The sequence below is a fragment of the Temnothorax curvispinosus genome, unplaced genomic scaffold, assembly GCF_003070985.1.
Source record: "Temnothorax curvispinosus isolate PA1 unplaced genomic scaffold, ASM307098v1 QBEX01002523.1, whole genome shotgun sequence".
Taxonomy (NCBI): domain Eukaryota; kingdom Metazoa; phylum Arthropoda; class Insecta; order Hymenoptera; family Formicidae; genus Temnothorax; species Temnothorax curvispinosus.
The window spans coordinates 1-16217 of record NW_020212303.1 but is presented as its reverse complement, the minus strand read 5'-3'; the positions used below and the strand labels follow the sequence as shown (position 1 = coordinate 16217).

Sequence of the window (16217 nt, the reverse complement as noted above, 5' to 3'; positions counted from 1 at the left end):
TACCCCGGTAGCAGAAGCCTTTCTAGAAGCTTGCAAGGAGTTAGGATATCCACTTGTAGATTACAACGGAAAGAACGAAATAGGATTCTCATATCCGCAGACCACGATCATAAACGGCACTCGCATGAGCAGCAATAGGGCGTATTTGAAACCCGCGCGCGATCGCAACAATCTTCGCGTAACTCTTGAGAGCAAAGTGACAAAAGTGTTGATCGATCCTAGTACAAATCGAGCAGTCGGCGTAGAATTCGTCAAATATAATCAAACTATACGTGTGTTCGCGAACAAAGAAGTGATTCTAAGTGCAGGTACCATCGGATCATCTCAATTGTTGATGCTTTCGGGTATCGGACCAGCGAAACATCTTACCAAACTAGGTATAAACGTAGTCCAAGATGCGCCTGTCGGCGAGAACCTTATGGATCACCTAACTTTCTTCGGATTAACGTGGACAATAAACGCATCGATAAGTTTAATAATACCCGAAATGGTTAACCCTGTTAATCCATACCTAACGGATTTTTTAATAAACCGAACGGGACCGCTCACAATTCCAGGTGGATGCGAGGCCCTCGGTTTCGTAAACACAAAACGACCAGAAAAATATGACGATCTACCGGATATCGAACTATTATTCGCTGGTGGTACAATTAAAGAAGATTATATTATTCCAAAAATGATCAATTTGAACAAATATATACGTCAGGAATGGGCCAAATACGCTGACACGTATGGTTGGAGCCTTGGGATAGTAGTGTTGAAACCAAAAAGTCGTGGACGGATAACGTTATTGGCTAATGACATTAATGTTAAACCAGAGATCGTACCGAATTATTTCGATGACCCAGACGATATGAAGACAATGATTGCTGGGATTAGAACTGCGTTAAGTATTGGTCGGACAAAGACGATGCAAGCGTTCGATTCTCAATTGTTGAACATTACTTATACGGAATGCAACAATTACGAATATGACTCTGATGCTTATTGGGCATGCGCGATAAGGATAATGTCTTCCACGCTTTTTCATTATTCTGGGACTTGTAAAATGGGACCAAGAGGAGATCCAACTGCTGTCGTTGATCCTAAATTAAAGGTATTTTTCTTTAATTCACTAGGATATTTGCGCGGAAGTATAATAAGTAATGTAATGTGCAAATGTACATCCTGATTTGTGAGTTCGTATACAATATATTGCAGGTGATCGGTATTCAAGGATTACGAGTGGCAGATGCGTCCATTATGCCCGAAATTGTATCGGCCCACACAAATATACCTGTTTTTATGATTGCTGAGAAGGCGGCAGATATGATCAAGGAAGAATGGGGTTATTTAAAGAAGTCACGATAGAGGTAAACTTTTATAAAGTACAATAATTATATTATTGTGCTATATTTTTTTAGTACCGCCTTACGATTGTGGTAATAGTACAAACACGTAAATTCATTGTATTATTCGAAGTATACCTTTTGAAAAGGAATTGAACTAAAAGAGTTAGTTCGAGTATTGGTCGATTTAGTTTAGAAAAATGTAAGAGTAAAATAATATTCAAGAAAATGGAAAAGTTACATATTAATTCTGATAGAATTAGTTCAAATTTTTAAACGTTAAAAAAATATTTTTGGAAAGATAAACAATGCAAATGTGTGCGTGTAATTCGCAAAAAAAGTTTTTTAGGACAAATGAGAAATTATACTTATTAGAGAAAAATCACTTCATAGAAAGGTCTTGAAATTTAATCAAACTTTAATACTGTTCCATTTCCGTAATTTAATTAATTCTGTTGCTGTATTATGTTTATTTCATATCTTGAATAGCTAATCGCGTAATATGTGTATCCTTACAGTTTGATAAATATTAAATTTTTTATTTTATATATACAGGATGCCCCGTAAAGACTGTAACAACACCTAAACGATTCAGACGAAAATTCTAATACCAAAATGTCGAGACTATGATAGTTTTTTAATATAAGCATTTAAAATTAATGAATTAAAATTCGCACGCTATGTGTGATACAATACATAGTGCTAAAGCCGAAAACAGATTATTATTCCTCTTGTTAATAACGGTTACAAATAAGATGTTATTATTCTTAATCTTAAATTCATAAGACATCCTGTACATATATTATAGAATAATTAATTTCTTAAGTCAGTTCCAGACCAAATAAACAGCGCAAACGGACACAAATAAACGATTCATGAATAACGCTGCAAATACAAATTAATCCAAATATATTGGAAAACTCATTCTCCTCTTGTCATTACATCAAAAGAAAAACGCATGTAAAGTCTAATTAAAAGAAAATCGTAACATTCACACTATTATCTAAGCATTCTATATTTTGGGAGCTTTCCAGCAAGCGACAAAGGTCGACATTAACGTCATTCTATCTTTCCTTTTTGACAATGAGTAACAAAGACAAAACGGCACTTGTGTCGCTTGCTGAAAAGCTCCCTTTATAGTTTAAAATAATCGGCAAGTATTTTTTGCAAATATTTTGCAAGGTTTTAAAATTCTTAATATTTTATAAGTTTCTTTCTACTATCACATTGTATTTCTTCTTAGTTATTTTCATAAACTAAAACAAAATTAAAATTATTTTAGTGAATTCTATAAAAAAATACTATTTTATTAAATTACATAAAATATTTTATGTAATTCTCACAGATATATTAAAATATTATATATATATGTATTGTATATAACATAAAATTTGTATATAGAATAATGTGTAAGTATGCCGACAGTCGATGGATACCTATTATAACGATCGTAGTCTTCATAGTTCAACTTATATAATATCACAACAAATTCATTGTATATATAATATTCATTACATATATAATATTTCAATAAAATTAATATCTTATTTATATTCATACAATATTGTTGTTTACACCGAAGTACAACAAGTATTGTTTATATCGAAGATCAGGACTTCGCCGCGCGCGATGTCAGTACTTCTGTATGATCTTCTAGACAAATAATGCGAAATGTAAAATAATCTAACATTAGTGTAAAAATTAAAAAAATTAAACACTATATTGCAGTATATTAAACGTTGTAAAAGGTTGGGTACGTCCCTCAAAAACGCCATTTTGTAATTCCTCGGAATCGAAATAAATGTTACTACTACTATTGCAGTATATTCAAATAACAATAAACATTACACACATTCAGACCGAACAATAATTACCGAATAATAATTTAATTATGAACCTTTAACACTTGCCAAACTGTTAAAATAAAAAAATTACTGTACTATTATACGAAATAAGATCCATTTTTGAAAAGTCATTAATCGTTAGAAAAAAAATGATTTTTGTACATGGAATAAAATTTGCGTTTACTATCCAAAAAATTGTACTATGCTGATTCATAATATTGCACTATATTATAGTATAAGAGAACTACATATTAAACATTACAAAAAAACATTAAAAATAAAAGAATTGATTTATCATATTTATGTGTAAATGTGACTTTCATCGATTTTGCATTATACATCTTGTATCTGTTTCGACAGCAGCTAACAAAACGTACCTTAAAAATATACAAAAATCATTATTGAAAAAATAATAGTAATTACAATTTTTTGTAAGAAATATTTTCAGTAATTTCAATTATTTTAAATAGTTTTATTCAGCAAAAATTGCATTTTTATTTATGAATTAAATAGCGACATGATCTCTTCTTTCTCTCGACACTACAGGCATATTTTATATTATATACCACATTAAACAAAACACGCATCCTAGAACAGAACCTCCAGTCAAGTTTTGAATTTTACAATATCTCATAAGACATAAAAAAAAGTTGTTTTATCATTATATAAAAAAATATTGCATGCAATAAAGTCAGACGTTTCATAAGATGACCCCACGAATCATGCTGGAAAGAAATCGATGTACGTAAATATGACCTACATGACTGAGACAAAACACAAGAATGCTCACAAAAGCATGAGATATCGGTCGATGAAAATTAAAAGGCATATTCTCTAGAAAGTTCAGTTTATTATTTAATCGAAAATCAGATATCAGAATCAATTCGACAACATGGACCAAATAAATAACGTATAATAAAAGATTAACAATTTAGAAGATCTAACGTTAAAAAAGTAAAATATTAAAACATTACATTGAAAATTAAAAAACTTCTATCAAATATGAGATTACGCAATAGGTTAATTTTTCACATTATTATCGGCACAATTCCTGCGCCGTTAAAATAAGTTGCCCATTATGACATAAATATTAATCAAAAGGTAAGTCATACAATTAATAATTCAGAAAAACCAATGTTGCAAGAGCAAAATATTAACATACATGATAAATTTAAAAAAGACTCCTGCCAAATGTGAAATAGTGCAATAGTCATTCATTTCTTTAGTCTGGAGGACAGAATAGCCATTTATTTCTCTTTGTCGTGATATTAATACAATCTTACGAATTCTTTGGAGGGGACACAAGCATATAAAACTATATACACATAGAATCTAAAATTGTTCAGTTAAATTTTATGAAGCCTCTACTATAGTCGCGAAAAGTGACAGCTATATAAGGTGTAAACTTAAAAGGCCAGATATATCGAACGACCAGGCACATTTCCTGTTATTACACATCATTCAACATATTTAAAGGCCAATTATTATTCAAATATGCTAAACAAGATTCCGAGTCTCTTCCACGTTCTCAGTATCGGCACTATAATCAACTCGTTACATGGACACCCATACTACAACAGTCTTCATGGCAATAGTAATAACGGATGGACGATACAAAAATTACTAAGCTCAACTATTGACTTCTTGAAGCAGAATCGACAGTATGTAGAACAAGAATTACCGGATATGACACCCCAGTTTGGAGACAGATACGATTTTATAGTGATCGGCGCTGGTACGGCTGGTGCAACTCTAGCCGCAAGACTAAGTGAGATACCTCAAAACAAAGTGCTGCTGATTGAAGCTGGTTTCCATGAAAACCTCTTTATGGACATCCCACTGTTCGCTCCTCTTCTCCAGACGAATAACAACGTCAATTGGCGCTATCGGACCAAGTCATCCGACAAGTACTGTCGTGGCATGAAAGATAATAGTTGCCATTGGCCGAGTGGAAAAGTAGTCGGTGGCAATAGTGTGCTAAATTTTATGATAGCAACTAGAGGAGGCGCCGAAGATTACGATCGCTGGGCCGAGATGGGAAACGAAGGCTGGGCATATCAGGACGTTCTCAAGTATTTCAAAAAGCTGGAAACAATGGATATTCCAGAGCTAAAATCGGATATTGACTATCATGGTACCAATGGACCAGTACATATCGCATACCCGCCATTTCGTACTCCGTTAGCAGAGGCCTTTCTAGAAGCTGGCAAGGAGCTAGGATATCCACTAGTAGATTACAACGGAAAAAACGAAATAGGATTCTCATATCTGCAAAGCACAATCATGAATGGCGTTCGCATGAGTAGCAATAGAGCGTACTTACATCCCGTGCACGATCGTAACAATCTCCATATAACTCTTCAGAGCACGGTGACAAAAGTGCTGATCGATCGTATCACAAATCAAGCAATCGGCGTAGAGTTCGTCAAGAATAAGCAAACAATACGTGTGTTCACGAATAAAGAAGTAATTTTATGTGCGGGAACCATTGGATCATCAAAGTTATTGATGCTCTCCGGCATCGGACCAGCGAAACATCTTGTAGAACTGGGCATAAACGTCGTCCAAGATGCGCCAGTCGGCGAAAACCTTATGGACCACTTAATCTTCTACGGAATAACATACGTAACAAACGCAGCGGTCGGTTTCCAGTTCTTCGATCTGATAAATCCTATTAATTCGCATATATCGGACTTTATAATAAATCGAATTGGACCGTTAACGCTTCCGGGCGGGAGCGAGGCCCTCGGTTTCGTCAACACAAAACACCCAGAAAAGCAGAGCGATTTACCAGACATTGAATTATTGTTCATCGGTTTAACAATGAAAGATTTTCTGTTTCCAAGGTTATTAGAACTTAAAGATTCCATAATTCAGGAATGGGAGAAATACAGTAACAGCAATGGCTGGACTGTTTTACCAGTATTGTTGAAACCTAAAAGTCGTGGTAGGATAACATTGTTGGCTAACGACGTTAATGTTAAACCAGAGATCGTGCCGAATTATTTCGATGATCCAGACGACGTCAGGACAATGATTGCTGGGATTAGAACTGCATTAAGTATTGGTCGGACAAAGGCGATGCAGGCGCTCGATTCTCAGTTTTTAAACATTACTTATACTGAATGCAACAATTATAAATATGACTCTGACGCTTATTGGGAATGCGCAATAAGGATTCTCTCAATGACACTTTATCACACTTGCGGCACTTGTAAAATGGGACCTAGGGGAGATCCGACTGCTGTCGTCGATCCCAGATTAAAGGTATTTGTTTGTAAAAACATAATAAAATATTCATGCAAAATATCATAATAAGCAGCATGTACATACTTTATGAATTCATATGTAATATTTTAATAGGTTATTGGTATTGAAGGATTACGAGTAGCAGATGCGTCCATTATGCCCGAAATTATATCGGCGCACATAAACATTCCTGTATATATGATCGCCGAAAAAGCAGCAGATATGATCAAAGAAGACTGGGGTTACTTGGAAAAGTCATAATTATAATAAACTTTTATGAAGTAATTGCATTAATTTATTATTTCTTACTCACATACATGTTTACTTTATAATTACGACGATAATATAAATGCTTATATTTGATGTACTATTTGTGAGGTATCTTTCAAAAAGCAATTGTATTTAAGAAATAATTCGATTATTAGTTAATTAATTTATTCAAATTTGAAAAGTAGCTGTGTAAGTGTAAGGAACAGAGAATATTCAAGAAAATAAAAAGTATTAATTCTTTTTTATAAACTTTTATTTTTAAAAATTAACGAAGTCTTCTCCAAAGATATGACAATGCAAATATGTATAATTTGCAAATATATATATAATTTGGCAAGAAACCACTTTTGATTTAAATTGAAGTATACAAAGTATATTGAAGGAAAATTACACATAAAAACTCAATTATTTAAATAGAAACCATATAAAAGGGCTCTTGAAATCTAATTAAACTTCAATATTGTTTCTTGCCTGCAATTCACTTGATCTTTACTCTATTTATATTTACTTTACATCTTAAATAGTTGTGTGGTACGTAATATATTCTTACAGTTTGATAAATGTTAAGTGTTAATATCTGTGAGCAATTTTGTTAATTAAAAACGGATTTAATGGATTTGACGGCACGCTCGAAACACGCAATTATTCATATATATATATAAAGACTATTTAATTTTTACTTATCCAAATATAAACCAAATAAACAACGGAATAGTAATATCAATGCCTGCAGACAATTGTAGCGTTACAATTACCCCCTTGTAATTGCTTGCTTGTTTTTACCACACAGAGATAAATTGCCTCATTGTCAAAAATTGAATCGCGGTGCGAACAGAGCACTTCCTGACCTCAAATCTCAATAAACTATTTTTTTTACTTTCAGGGATCTTATATATTGTCCTCGCACTCGTACCTTTTGGCACAAAACCCAGGAAAAACTACTAAAATTTTAAACGCATATATTTCACAGAGAAAAATATTTATTTACATTCATTATTTCTATTATATTTATTTCATGGAAACATATTGTTTAACAAAAAAAATACGATTGTTTGAAACAATATGTTTCGACGATGATAACATTTTCTTTGATTACACGAAATATTACTCAGGAAGACAGAATTACTTCCTGCGATAGATTGAAATAAAACATTTCTTTGTATAAAAATGATATAGGTGAAACCGAGGCTATCTGTCTACGAGGGCTATGTGTCCACAGTACTGCTATCTCAAGTTTTAAGAAACAGATGTCTCTACCATTGTAACAAGTAATTGAAAAATGCCCTACGTAAGATATTTAAAAATTATTTGTTTTCTTGCGATCCCTTTCGCAGACGCTATATACGTTAAAAGAAAAGCGAAAACAATTATTCACATTTTTCGACGATCGAAAAATTTGCTGTGCGACAGTAGTTTAATTCAAATTAAAGTAAGCAATTCATAATATTATCAATTAATATATAGTTATCAGGTGTGTGTGTGTGTGTGTGAGAAGCGTCAAATCTTAATTCCGCATTATCTAAAATTGGCAACATGTTAAAGACTGAAAAACGTGGTCGGGGCTATCTGTCCTGTTTTTGATGGGTCAATGAGTCCACACTTCATTGACGAATTGTTCTTTTATAAATAGATAATGGTGCGTAACTACAAAAGAAAGACTTTCCTTAAGACGGATAAGGTAGACATATCTAATAAAATTATATTTAGAGCGATTAAAAGAATAAAAATTGAGCGAGAATCTTTTCGTAAAAACAGCGTTAGACTTTGGAATAAATGTTCGGGCTCTCACTCGCTACTCGCTACTGTAAAAAAACGACCTACGAGACTTGTCCACTTAAGGAGATTCGGTTGCTTCATCGGGGGGAGTAGTGGGACGCGGGGGTTCTGGCAAACAGCGCACTAGCGTTTGAAGTAGTGGGAGTGAGCAGACGAAAAATCAAACAATTTATTCTTTAATAATTAATTTTTCCACGGTATGTGGAAAATGTGCGGTAACCTTCCCCTTTCTTTCACTTATTTATTTGTAAATTATTAAGTTACATGTGCATATTTTTTTTCCCTTATCATTTGCATTTTTTCTTGCAGTGTGCAATATGACATTTCCCGTAAGAACCTATGTTAAAAAGTACAATTTTTGGAGATTGTTTTCAAAACGAGACGGTAACAAATTCCCTAAAAATTTACATAATTCTATTTTGCATTCCAGAACAACATATTAACATTTCATGAAACTGGCTGCATTTTTTGTAGCGACGAAACTTCCTTAAAAAATTCGCCTCTTTAGAGTGTTAAAAGATCAACGATTCTAATTATGCTTTTTTTTTAATAGCAAGGTTGAAAGGTTATACCATTAAAATTTTAGTCAAATATCTTTATTAGTTTTTTAGTAAACTTGAAAAAAGCGTAAATTGTAGGCACATAGCCCCAGTCCCCTCTAAAATATGTTTGACTGAAATAAGAGTGTTACTATTTACAACTAATTTATTGCTTGGAATAACCATTGTTAAATTTGATTAAGAATCCAGAAGTAATAGCAAAAAATGTAAGGTTTTTATTAACATATAGATATATGCGCCTCAGTGGTCGAATTGGTACGACGCCCTATACGGAATGGGGAGGTTCCAAGTTCGAACCCTGACTGACAATGAGGTAATATTTTTTGCAATAAAATTTAATAATTTAATTTAATAAAAAGAATATTTATGGTCAAAACAGTCTTGACGATTAATTAGTTTTTTTGGTTCGAGACAAAACAGGATACGGATCGAGGCAATCGCTCGGCGAGAAAGTTAGCCTATTTCGTCCGGCTTGAACGCTACGGCAAGAGCGACGTGATAATCGATAAACCAATCATCTTACTGCGTTTTCAAAGAAGCAAAATTGTTGCTTGCCAAGTGCGAACGTGAAAACCATTAGGTAAGTAAAGAAGAAGTGTGAACGTGAAGTGTTTGAGAGTTTCTGACGGGGCTGGCCGACGTTTGTGTGTGTGCGATCGCTCACTCACGGATATTTTCTAGTCGCGCACCGTTTTCGTATTTCGTTTAATCTTTCGACACTGACCGTATCGGTCCGAGACAAGGAGGATCAAGTGCCATAAGCCTTCCGCGCTTTGCTTCAGTTCAGCCATCAGCATTGTGTAGGCACACACGTCGTGCTCAAGTCATCTTCAGTTTTTTCGAGTGCTAACATCGGAAAAGTAGTTTGGTTCGTTCGTTTCCAAAAAAAGATTTCGTTAAAGTTTGATTTAAAACGAGTGTTTTAAACAATATTGCTTCATTTTTAGAAGCATGTGGCTTATCACATACCAATAGTACAATACTTTGACTGAAATAATAAAATTGTTTTATTTAACAAAAATAATTTAAATAAAATATTTAAATACTTTGACTGAAATAATAAAATAGTATAAGTTAAACATTCAATAAAAAAAAACATTCACTTTTTATCGAGAAAATATTTATTTTAAGGTAAAAATAGATTTTATTTGAAAAATCCAACAATTGCATTTTATAGTTTAAACATTGGTTTGGTTGGACTATTCCAATGCATTTTCTTTGAAACGGAATTTTAAGAAAATTTGTTAAATCTAAAAAAATATTTATCTTTGTGTTCAAGTATGCGCTGCTATGTCCTGCTGAACAAAACAATTCTGGATCTCGAATCTCAACTAACTATTTTTTCTTACTTTCAGAGATCTTAAATATTGTCCTTGCACTTGCACCGTTTGGCACAAAACACAGAAAAAATCTAAGAATTTTTAATTTCGTACACTGCTCAAAAAAATGATATAGGAGATCAGGTTTTGCTCGTTTTTAAACTGTAATTACTCAGCGAATAATTAACGTAAAAAAAAATTGAAAACAGATTTTACAGGGCAAACTCTCTACTATAAGGTGCTTTTTTGTTCAATTTTTATCCAGTTTAATACTCAAAGACGTGATCAGCTTTGAATAAGGACGTATTTGAGATATCCAAAGTCTTGAAATTTGCAGTCTTCCGCTGCCTAACAAAAAAATTGGCGAACATAATTATTGATATTATCTCAAAGTACGGATTCTTTCAAATAAAGAAAAAAAACTTGCCCTACGCCGATTATTTAGCCAGATATCATTTAAAGTACTTCTGTTTTTTTTATGATTTCAGTACTATACCGCCGACATTTGCGTAACTCGATGTGCACTGCGGGGAGCTTGCTTATAGTAGAGAGTTTGCCCTGTAAAACTCTTTTCAAAAATTTTTTTACGCTAATTATTTGCTGAGTAATTACAGTTTAAAAATGGGCAAAAATTTACTGAGAAAAAATAGTCCTCTAATTTTTTTGAGCAGTTATATACAAATACGCGCTGCTACTTCCGGTTGAACAAGGCACTTCCGGACCTCGAATCTCAACAAACTATCTTTTTTTACTTTCAAGGATCTTAAAGATTGCCCTCGCACTTGTATCTCTTGACACAAAACGCAGGAAGAACCACTAACGGTATTTAATTACATATATTCAAGTACGCGCTGCTACTTCCGACTGAACGAGACACTTCCGAACCTCAAATCTCAATAAACTATTTTTTTTACTTTCAGGGATCTTAAATATTGCCCTTACACTTGTATCTTTTGGAACAAAACGCATGTTAATTTTCGCTCCAAGAACGCGCCAAACTTCAACTATATACGTGGCTACAAAAATATGCAATAAAAAATAAGGGGTCTAAATTAAAAAATTTGAAGCGACCCTGACTTGACCTTAACGACTCCACAAAAAGTCTAACACCAGTCAGTAAATATATCTTCTTAAATCCTACAACTTTTGTCTAAAACATTTCTTCCAAAAATGATATTTTTTCCGTGATAATTCAATGTTTCGATCTTTTTATTACACCCTGCATAAAGCGCACACTTAAAATTACAGGCCAGATATATATGACGAGCATCTAAGCATACTTTCTATCATTGCACATTATTCCATATAATTCAAAAGCAAATTATTATTTAAATATGACGAACAAGATTCGGAGTGTCCTTTACGTTCTCAGTATCAGTACCATAATCAACTCGTTACATGGGCACCCATACTACAGTAGTCTTCATGGCAATAGTAATAACGGATGGACGTTGCTAAAATTACTAAGCTCAACTACTGATTTCTTGAAGCAGAATCGACAATATGTAGAACAAGAATTACCGGATATGACACCCCAGTTTGGGGACAGATACGATTTTATAGTGATCGGCGCTGGTACAGCTGGAGCAACCATAGCCGCAAGACTAAGCGAAGTGCCACAAATTAAAGTACTGCTGATCGAAGCTGGTTCCCGTGAAAACCTCTTTATGGATATCCCAGTATTCGCTATCGTCCTCCAGACAAACAATAAAATAAATTCGAACTATCGGACCAAATCATCCAACAAGTACTGTCGGGGCATGAAAAATAATAGTTGCCATTGGTCGAGTGGAAAAGTAGTCGGTGGCAGTAGCGTGCTAAATTTTATGATAGCAAGTAGAGGCGGCGCCGAAGATTACGATCGCTGGGCCGAGATGGGAAACGAAGGCTGGGCATATCAGGACGTTCTCCAGTACTTCAAAAAACTGGAAACAATGGATATTCCAGAGCTGAAATCGGATATTGACTATCATGGTACCAATGGACCAGTACATATCGCATACCCGTCATTTCATACCCCGTTGGCAGAGGCATTTCTAGAAGCTGGCAAGGAGCTAGGATATCCACTAGTAGATTACAACGGAAAGAACAAAATAGGATTCTCATATCTGCAAAGCACAATCATGAATGGCACTCGCATAAGTAGCAATAGGGCATACTTGCATCCCGTGCACGGTCGCACCAATCTTCACTTGACTCGTGAGAGTACGGTGACAAAAGTGCTAATCGATCGTATTACAAATCGAGCCATCGGCGTAGAATTCGTCAAGAATAACCAAAGAATACGTGTGTTCGCGAACAAAGAAGTGATTCTATGTGCAGGTGCCATTGGATCACCGCAATTATTAATGCTCTCCGGCATCGGACCAGCGAAACATCTTTCCGAACTAGGCATAAACGTAATTCAAGATGCGCCAGTCGGCGATAACCTCATGGACCATCCAGTCTTCTTTGGATTGTCATTTACAACAAACGCAGTGGTCAGTTTACAGTTCTTCGATCTGATAAATCCTATTAATCCGCATATATTGGACTTTATAATAAATCGAACTGGATTATTTACGATTCCGGGCGGGTGCGAGGCCCTCGGTTTCGTCAACACAAAACACCCAGAAAAAAATAATAATTTACCAGACATCGAATTATTATTTACTGGTGGTACAACTAAAGATATTATTTTCCCAAGGATATTGGAATTTAATGATCCTATAACTCAGGAATGGGATAAGTACAGTGGCAGCAATGGCTGGACCGTTTTACCAATACTGTTGAAACCTAAAAGTCGCGGTAGAATAACATTGTTAGCTAACGACGTTAATGTTAAACCAGAGATTGTGCCAAATTATTTCGATGATCCAGACGACGTCAGGACAATGATTGCTGGGATTAGAACTGCATTAAGTATTGGTCGGACAAAGGCGATGCAGGCGCTCGATTCTCAGTTTTTAAACATTACTTATACTGAATGCAACAATTACGAATATGACTCCGACGTTTATTGGGAATGCGCAATAAGGATTCTCTCAACGACACTTTATCACTACTGCGGCAGTTGTAAAATGGGACCTAGGGGAGATCCAACTGCTGTCGTCGATCCCAAATTAAAGGTATTTGTTTGTAAATACGTATTAGAATATTTATGCGGGATATCATAATCAGCAGTGTGCTTTATAAATTCATATGTAATATTTTGCAGGTTATTGGCATTGAAGGATTACGAGTAGCAGATGCGTCCATTATGCCCGAAATTATATCGGCGCACATAAACATTCCTGTTTATATGATCGCCGAAAAAACGGCAGATATGATAAAAAAAGATTGGGGTTACTTGGAAAAGTCATAATTATAATAAACTTTTATGAAGTAATTTTATTATTTTTTACTCACATGCATATTTACTTTGTAATAACGACGATAATATAAATGCTCATATTTGATACATTATTTGTATCATTTAAAAAGAAATTGTATTTAAAAAGATATTCAAGTATTAGTTTATTTCAAAAATTCAAATCACTAGTAATTTTACTTATTACATGGGCACACGTACTATAACAGTAATTACAACAATAATATCAGCGGATCAAAGTTGTTGAAATTACTAAAATTAGCTATTGGAGTGAATAATGTCTTGAAACAAAATCAACATTATTCAAATCAAGAAATACTGGACAAGACACCGCAGTTCGGACATACTTTTGATTTTATAATAATTGGCGCCGGTACGGCTGGAGCAACCATAGCCGCAAGACACTCCTCAAATCAAGATACTGCTGATCGAAACTGGTTTCCACGAGAACTTCTTTATGGATATCTCGGTGTATACTCACATCCTGCAGTTCAACATCAATTGGAACTATCGAACCAAATCGTCCAACAGCTATTGTCGTGGCATGAAAGGTAACAGATGCTTTTGGCAAAAGAGAAAAGTAGCCGGTGGCAATAGCGTCAGAGTTTCTAGTTATTTAATTAACTACAGAATACACAGAATCCAACATCATAAATTTTGCTTAACTTTTTAAATTCATAATTATATAATGTTTATCATAAAAGAGCTGAATCACTGCTAATTATCCTCTGAAACTCAAGGTGTAATAAATATTAAATAGAAATTGAACAGTGCTTATATATCCGTTATTAATTTATTAAATACTTATTATATCTGTTATTATTAGATTTAGTTAATCATTATATATAGGGATTTATATTTTCTTTCATCATTATATTGTGTAGCGTTATAAATATTTAGTAACGTCTATACATTATAATAATAAGTAAGCCTTAAACAAAACTTTTCGTTCAATGAATTCGTGACTCGAATATCGAGTAGGAAAAATATATCAGTATTACGTGACACTGACAATAATCACTTGAAAGTCATTATTTTGCTGTGATTAAAAGATGATTTGCGATAAAGTTACAAGTTATTTGATAATATCACGACCATCGACCTATATGGACTGCGCGATCCCTTCTTTACTCGTATATGAAACACGTCCTAAAATATGGCGTATGTGCGACCAATCTCTCTCTTTTCAACCAATATTACGGTGTTGGATAGAAAGAGATGGATATTGGCCGTAATCGCGTGCTGACCTTGCTGTCCTTCTTACACAATGATGTACGCTTTCGACTTGCGTCGCGCAGTCCATACTATAGGTCGATGATCGCGATAATGAGTCTGGCCTTGGATCGAGTTATGTTGACTGATGAACTGGCAACTAAATCAAAATATGTATCGAAGAAATACATAAAATGACACGAAATTTCGTTTGAACATGCGTGGAAATTTAAACAGGAACCTATGATAAGATTCAACTCGGAGGAATTCGACTGGGAGATTAATGACAGATACAATGTCCTACTTTATCATACGTCTACATTCGTACTGACCTGATATTTGTATAACAAATACATCTTAATGCAAGCACATATAACGGGCAGTTAAGCACACACTTCTTTATTATTGCGTATTGTTCTTTCACTGTTCAAACCCTATCTCGATATGATGAGAAAAGTGACGTACTTTCTTCGTGTTCTTACTTTAAGTGCCATAATCGGCCTATTACAGTCTCAAAGACAATCGCCGTCGAATTGGTATCGTAGACTTTATGACAACAATACGAGCGGATCAAAATTGATAGACTTGAGCATTGGAACATTGAATTTCTTGAAGCAAAACCAACGTTTTCGAAGTCAAAAAGTATTGCATTTAACACTGCAAGATGGAGATACGTTTGATTTCATTGTGATTGGTGCCGGCACGGCCGGCGCTGCAATATCAGCGAGGCTGAGTGAAAATCCTCACATCAAAATATTACTGATCGAAGCTGGATCCAACGACAGCTTCTTCACGAACATTCCTATGATGGCTCCCATCTTATCTCTAAACAACAAGATCAATTGGAAGTACAAAACTAAGCCATCCAATAAGTATTGTCTTGGTATGAATGATAACAGTTGCGCTTGGTCGGCGGGAAAAGTAATCGGCGGCAGTAGCGTGCTAAATTTTATGATAGCAACTAGAGGCGGCGCCGAAGATTACGATCGATGGGCCGAGATGGGAAACGAAGGCTGGGCATACAACGACGTTCTCAAATATTTTAAAAAGCTGGAAACAATAGATATCCCGGAGCTGAAATCGGATATTCTCTACCATGGTACCGATGGACCAGTACATATCACGCACCCGTCATTTCATACCCCGTTGGCAGAGGCATTTCTAGAAGCCGGCAAGGAGCTGGGATATCCACTAGTAGATTACAACGGGAAGAACGAAATAGGATTCTCATATTTGCAGACCACGATCATGAACGGCACTCGTATGAGCAGCAATAGGGCATATTTGAAGCCCGCGCGAGATCGCAACAA

General features: G+C 34.7%; 4 protein-coding genes across 4 annotated transcripts; all 4 read left to right on the top strand.

Annotated features, from left to right (window-relative positions):
- Positions 1-240: 240 nt before the first annotated feature.
- On the top strand, positions 241-2659 carry LOC112451746 (glucose dehydrogenase [FAD, quinone]-like). The gene is made up of 3 exons (XM_025011573.1): positions 241-1096; positions 1201-1352; positions 2155-2659. The coding sequence occupies exons 1-2, from the start codon at positions 335-337 to the stop codon at positions 1348-1350; spliced, it is 912 nt and encodes a 303-aa protein (XP_024867341.1). The 5' UTR covers positions 241-334; the 3' UTR covers positions 1351-1352; positions 2155-2659.
- Positions 2660-4273: 1614 nt separating this feature from the next.
- On the top strand, positions 4274-6682 carry LOC112451747 (glucose dehydrogenase [FAD, quinone]-like). Its single transcript, XM_025011574.1, has 2 exons — positions 4274-6439; positions 6536-6682. Exons 1-2 carry the CDS (start codon positions 4667-4669, stop codon positions 6680-6682), a joined length of 1920 nt encoding a protein of 639 aa, XP_024867342.1. The 5' UTR covers positions 4274-4666.
- Positions 6683-11271: 4589 nt separating this feature from the next.
- On the top strand, positions 11272-13751 carry LOC112451745 (glucose dehydrogenase [FAD, quinone]-like). The gene is made up of 3 exons (XM_025011571.1): positions 11272-11458; positions 11595-13453; positions 13543-13751. The coding sequence occupies exons 2-3, from the start codon at positions 11681-11683 to the stop codon at positions 13687-13689; spliced, it is 1920 nt and encodes a 639-aa protein (XP_024867339.1). The 5' UTR covers positions 11272-11458; positions 11595-11680; the 3' UTR covers positions 13690-13751.
- Positions 13752-15054: 1303 nt separating this feature from the next.
- On the top strand, positions 15055-16212 carry LOC112451744 (glucose dehydrogenase [FAD, quinone]-like; the record flags this gene model as incomplete). Its single annotated transcript, XM_025011570.1, has 1 exon — positions 15055-16212. A coding segment is annotated over exon 1 (861 nt), but the record flags the coding sequence as incomplete, so codon positions are not given.
- Between the last annotated feature and the right edge of the window lie 5 nt (positions 16213-16217).

Bases quoted from the DNA above. Each gene is read 5' to 3' on its own strand.
- LOC112451745 (XM_025011571.1), top strand. From the start codon at position 11,681: ATGACGAACAAGATTCGGAGTGTCCTTTACGTTCTCAGTATCAGTACC. The intron at 13,454-13,542 runs GTATTTGTTTGT...AATATTTTGCAG, and splicing joins TCGTCGATCCCAAATTAAAG to GTTATTGGCATTGAAGGATT.
- LOC112451747 (XM_025011574.1), top strand. From the start codon at position 4,667: ATGCTAAACAAGATTCCGAGTCTCTTCCACGTTCTCAGTATCGGCACT. The intron at 6,440-6,535 runs GTATTTGTTTGT...ATATTTTAATAG, and splicing joins TCGTCGATCCCAGATTAAAG to GTTATTGGTATTGAAGGATT.
- LOC112451746 (XM_025011573.1), top strand. From the start codon at position 335: ATGCTTTCGGGTATCGGACCAGCGAAACATCTTACCAAACTAGGTATA. The intron at 1,097-1,200 runs GTATTTTTCTTT...AATATATTGCAG, and splicing joins TCGTTGATCCTAAATTAAAG to GTGATCGGTATTCAAGGATT.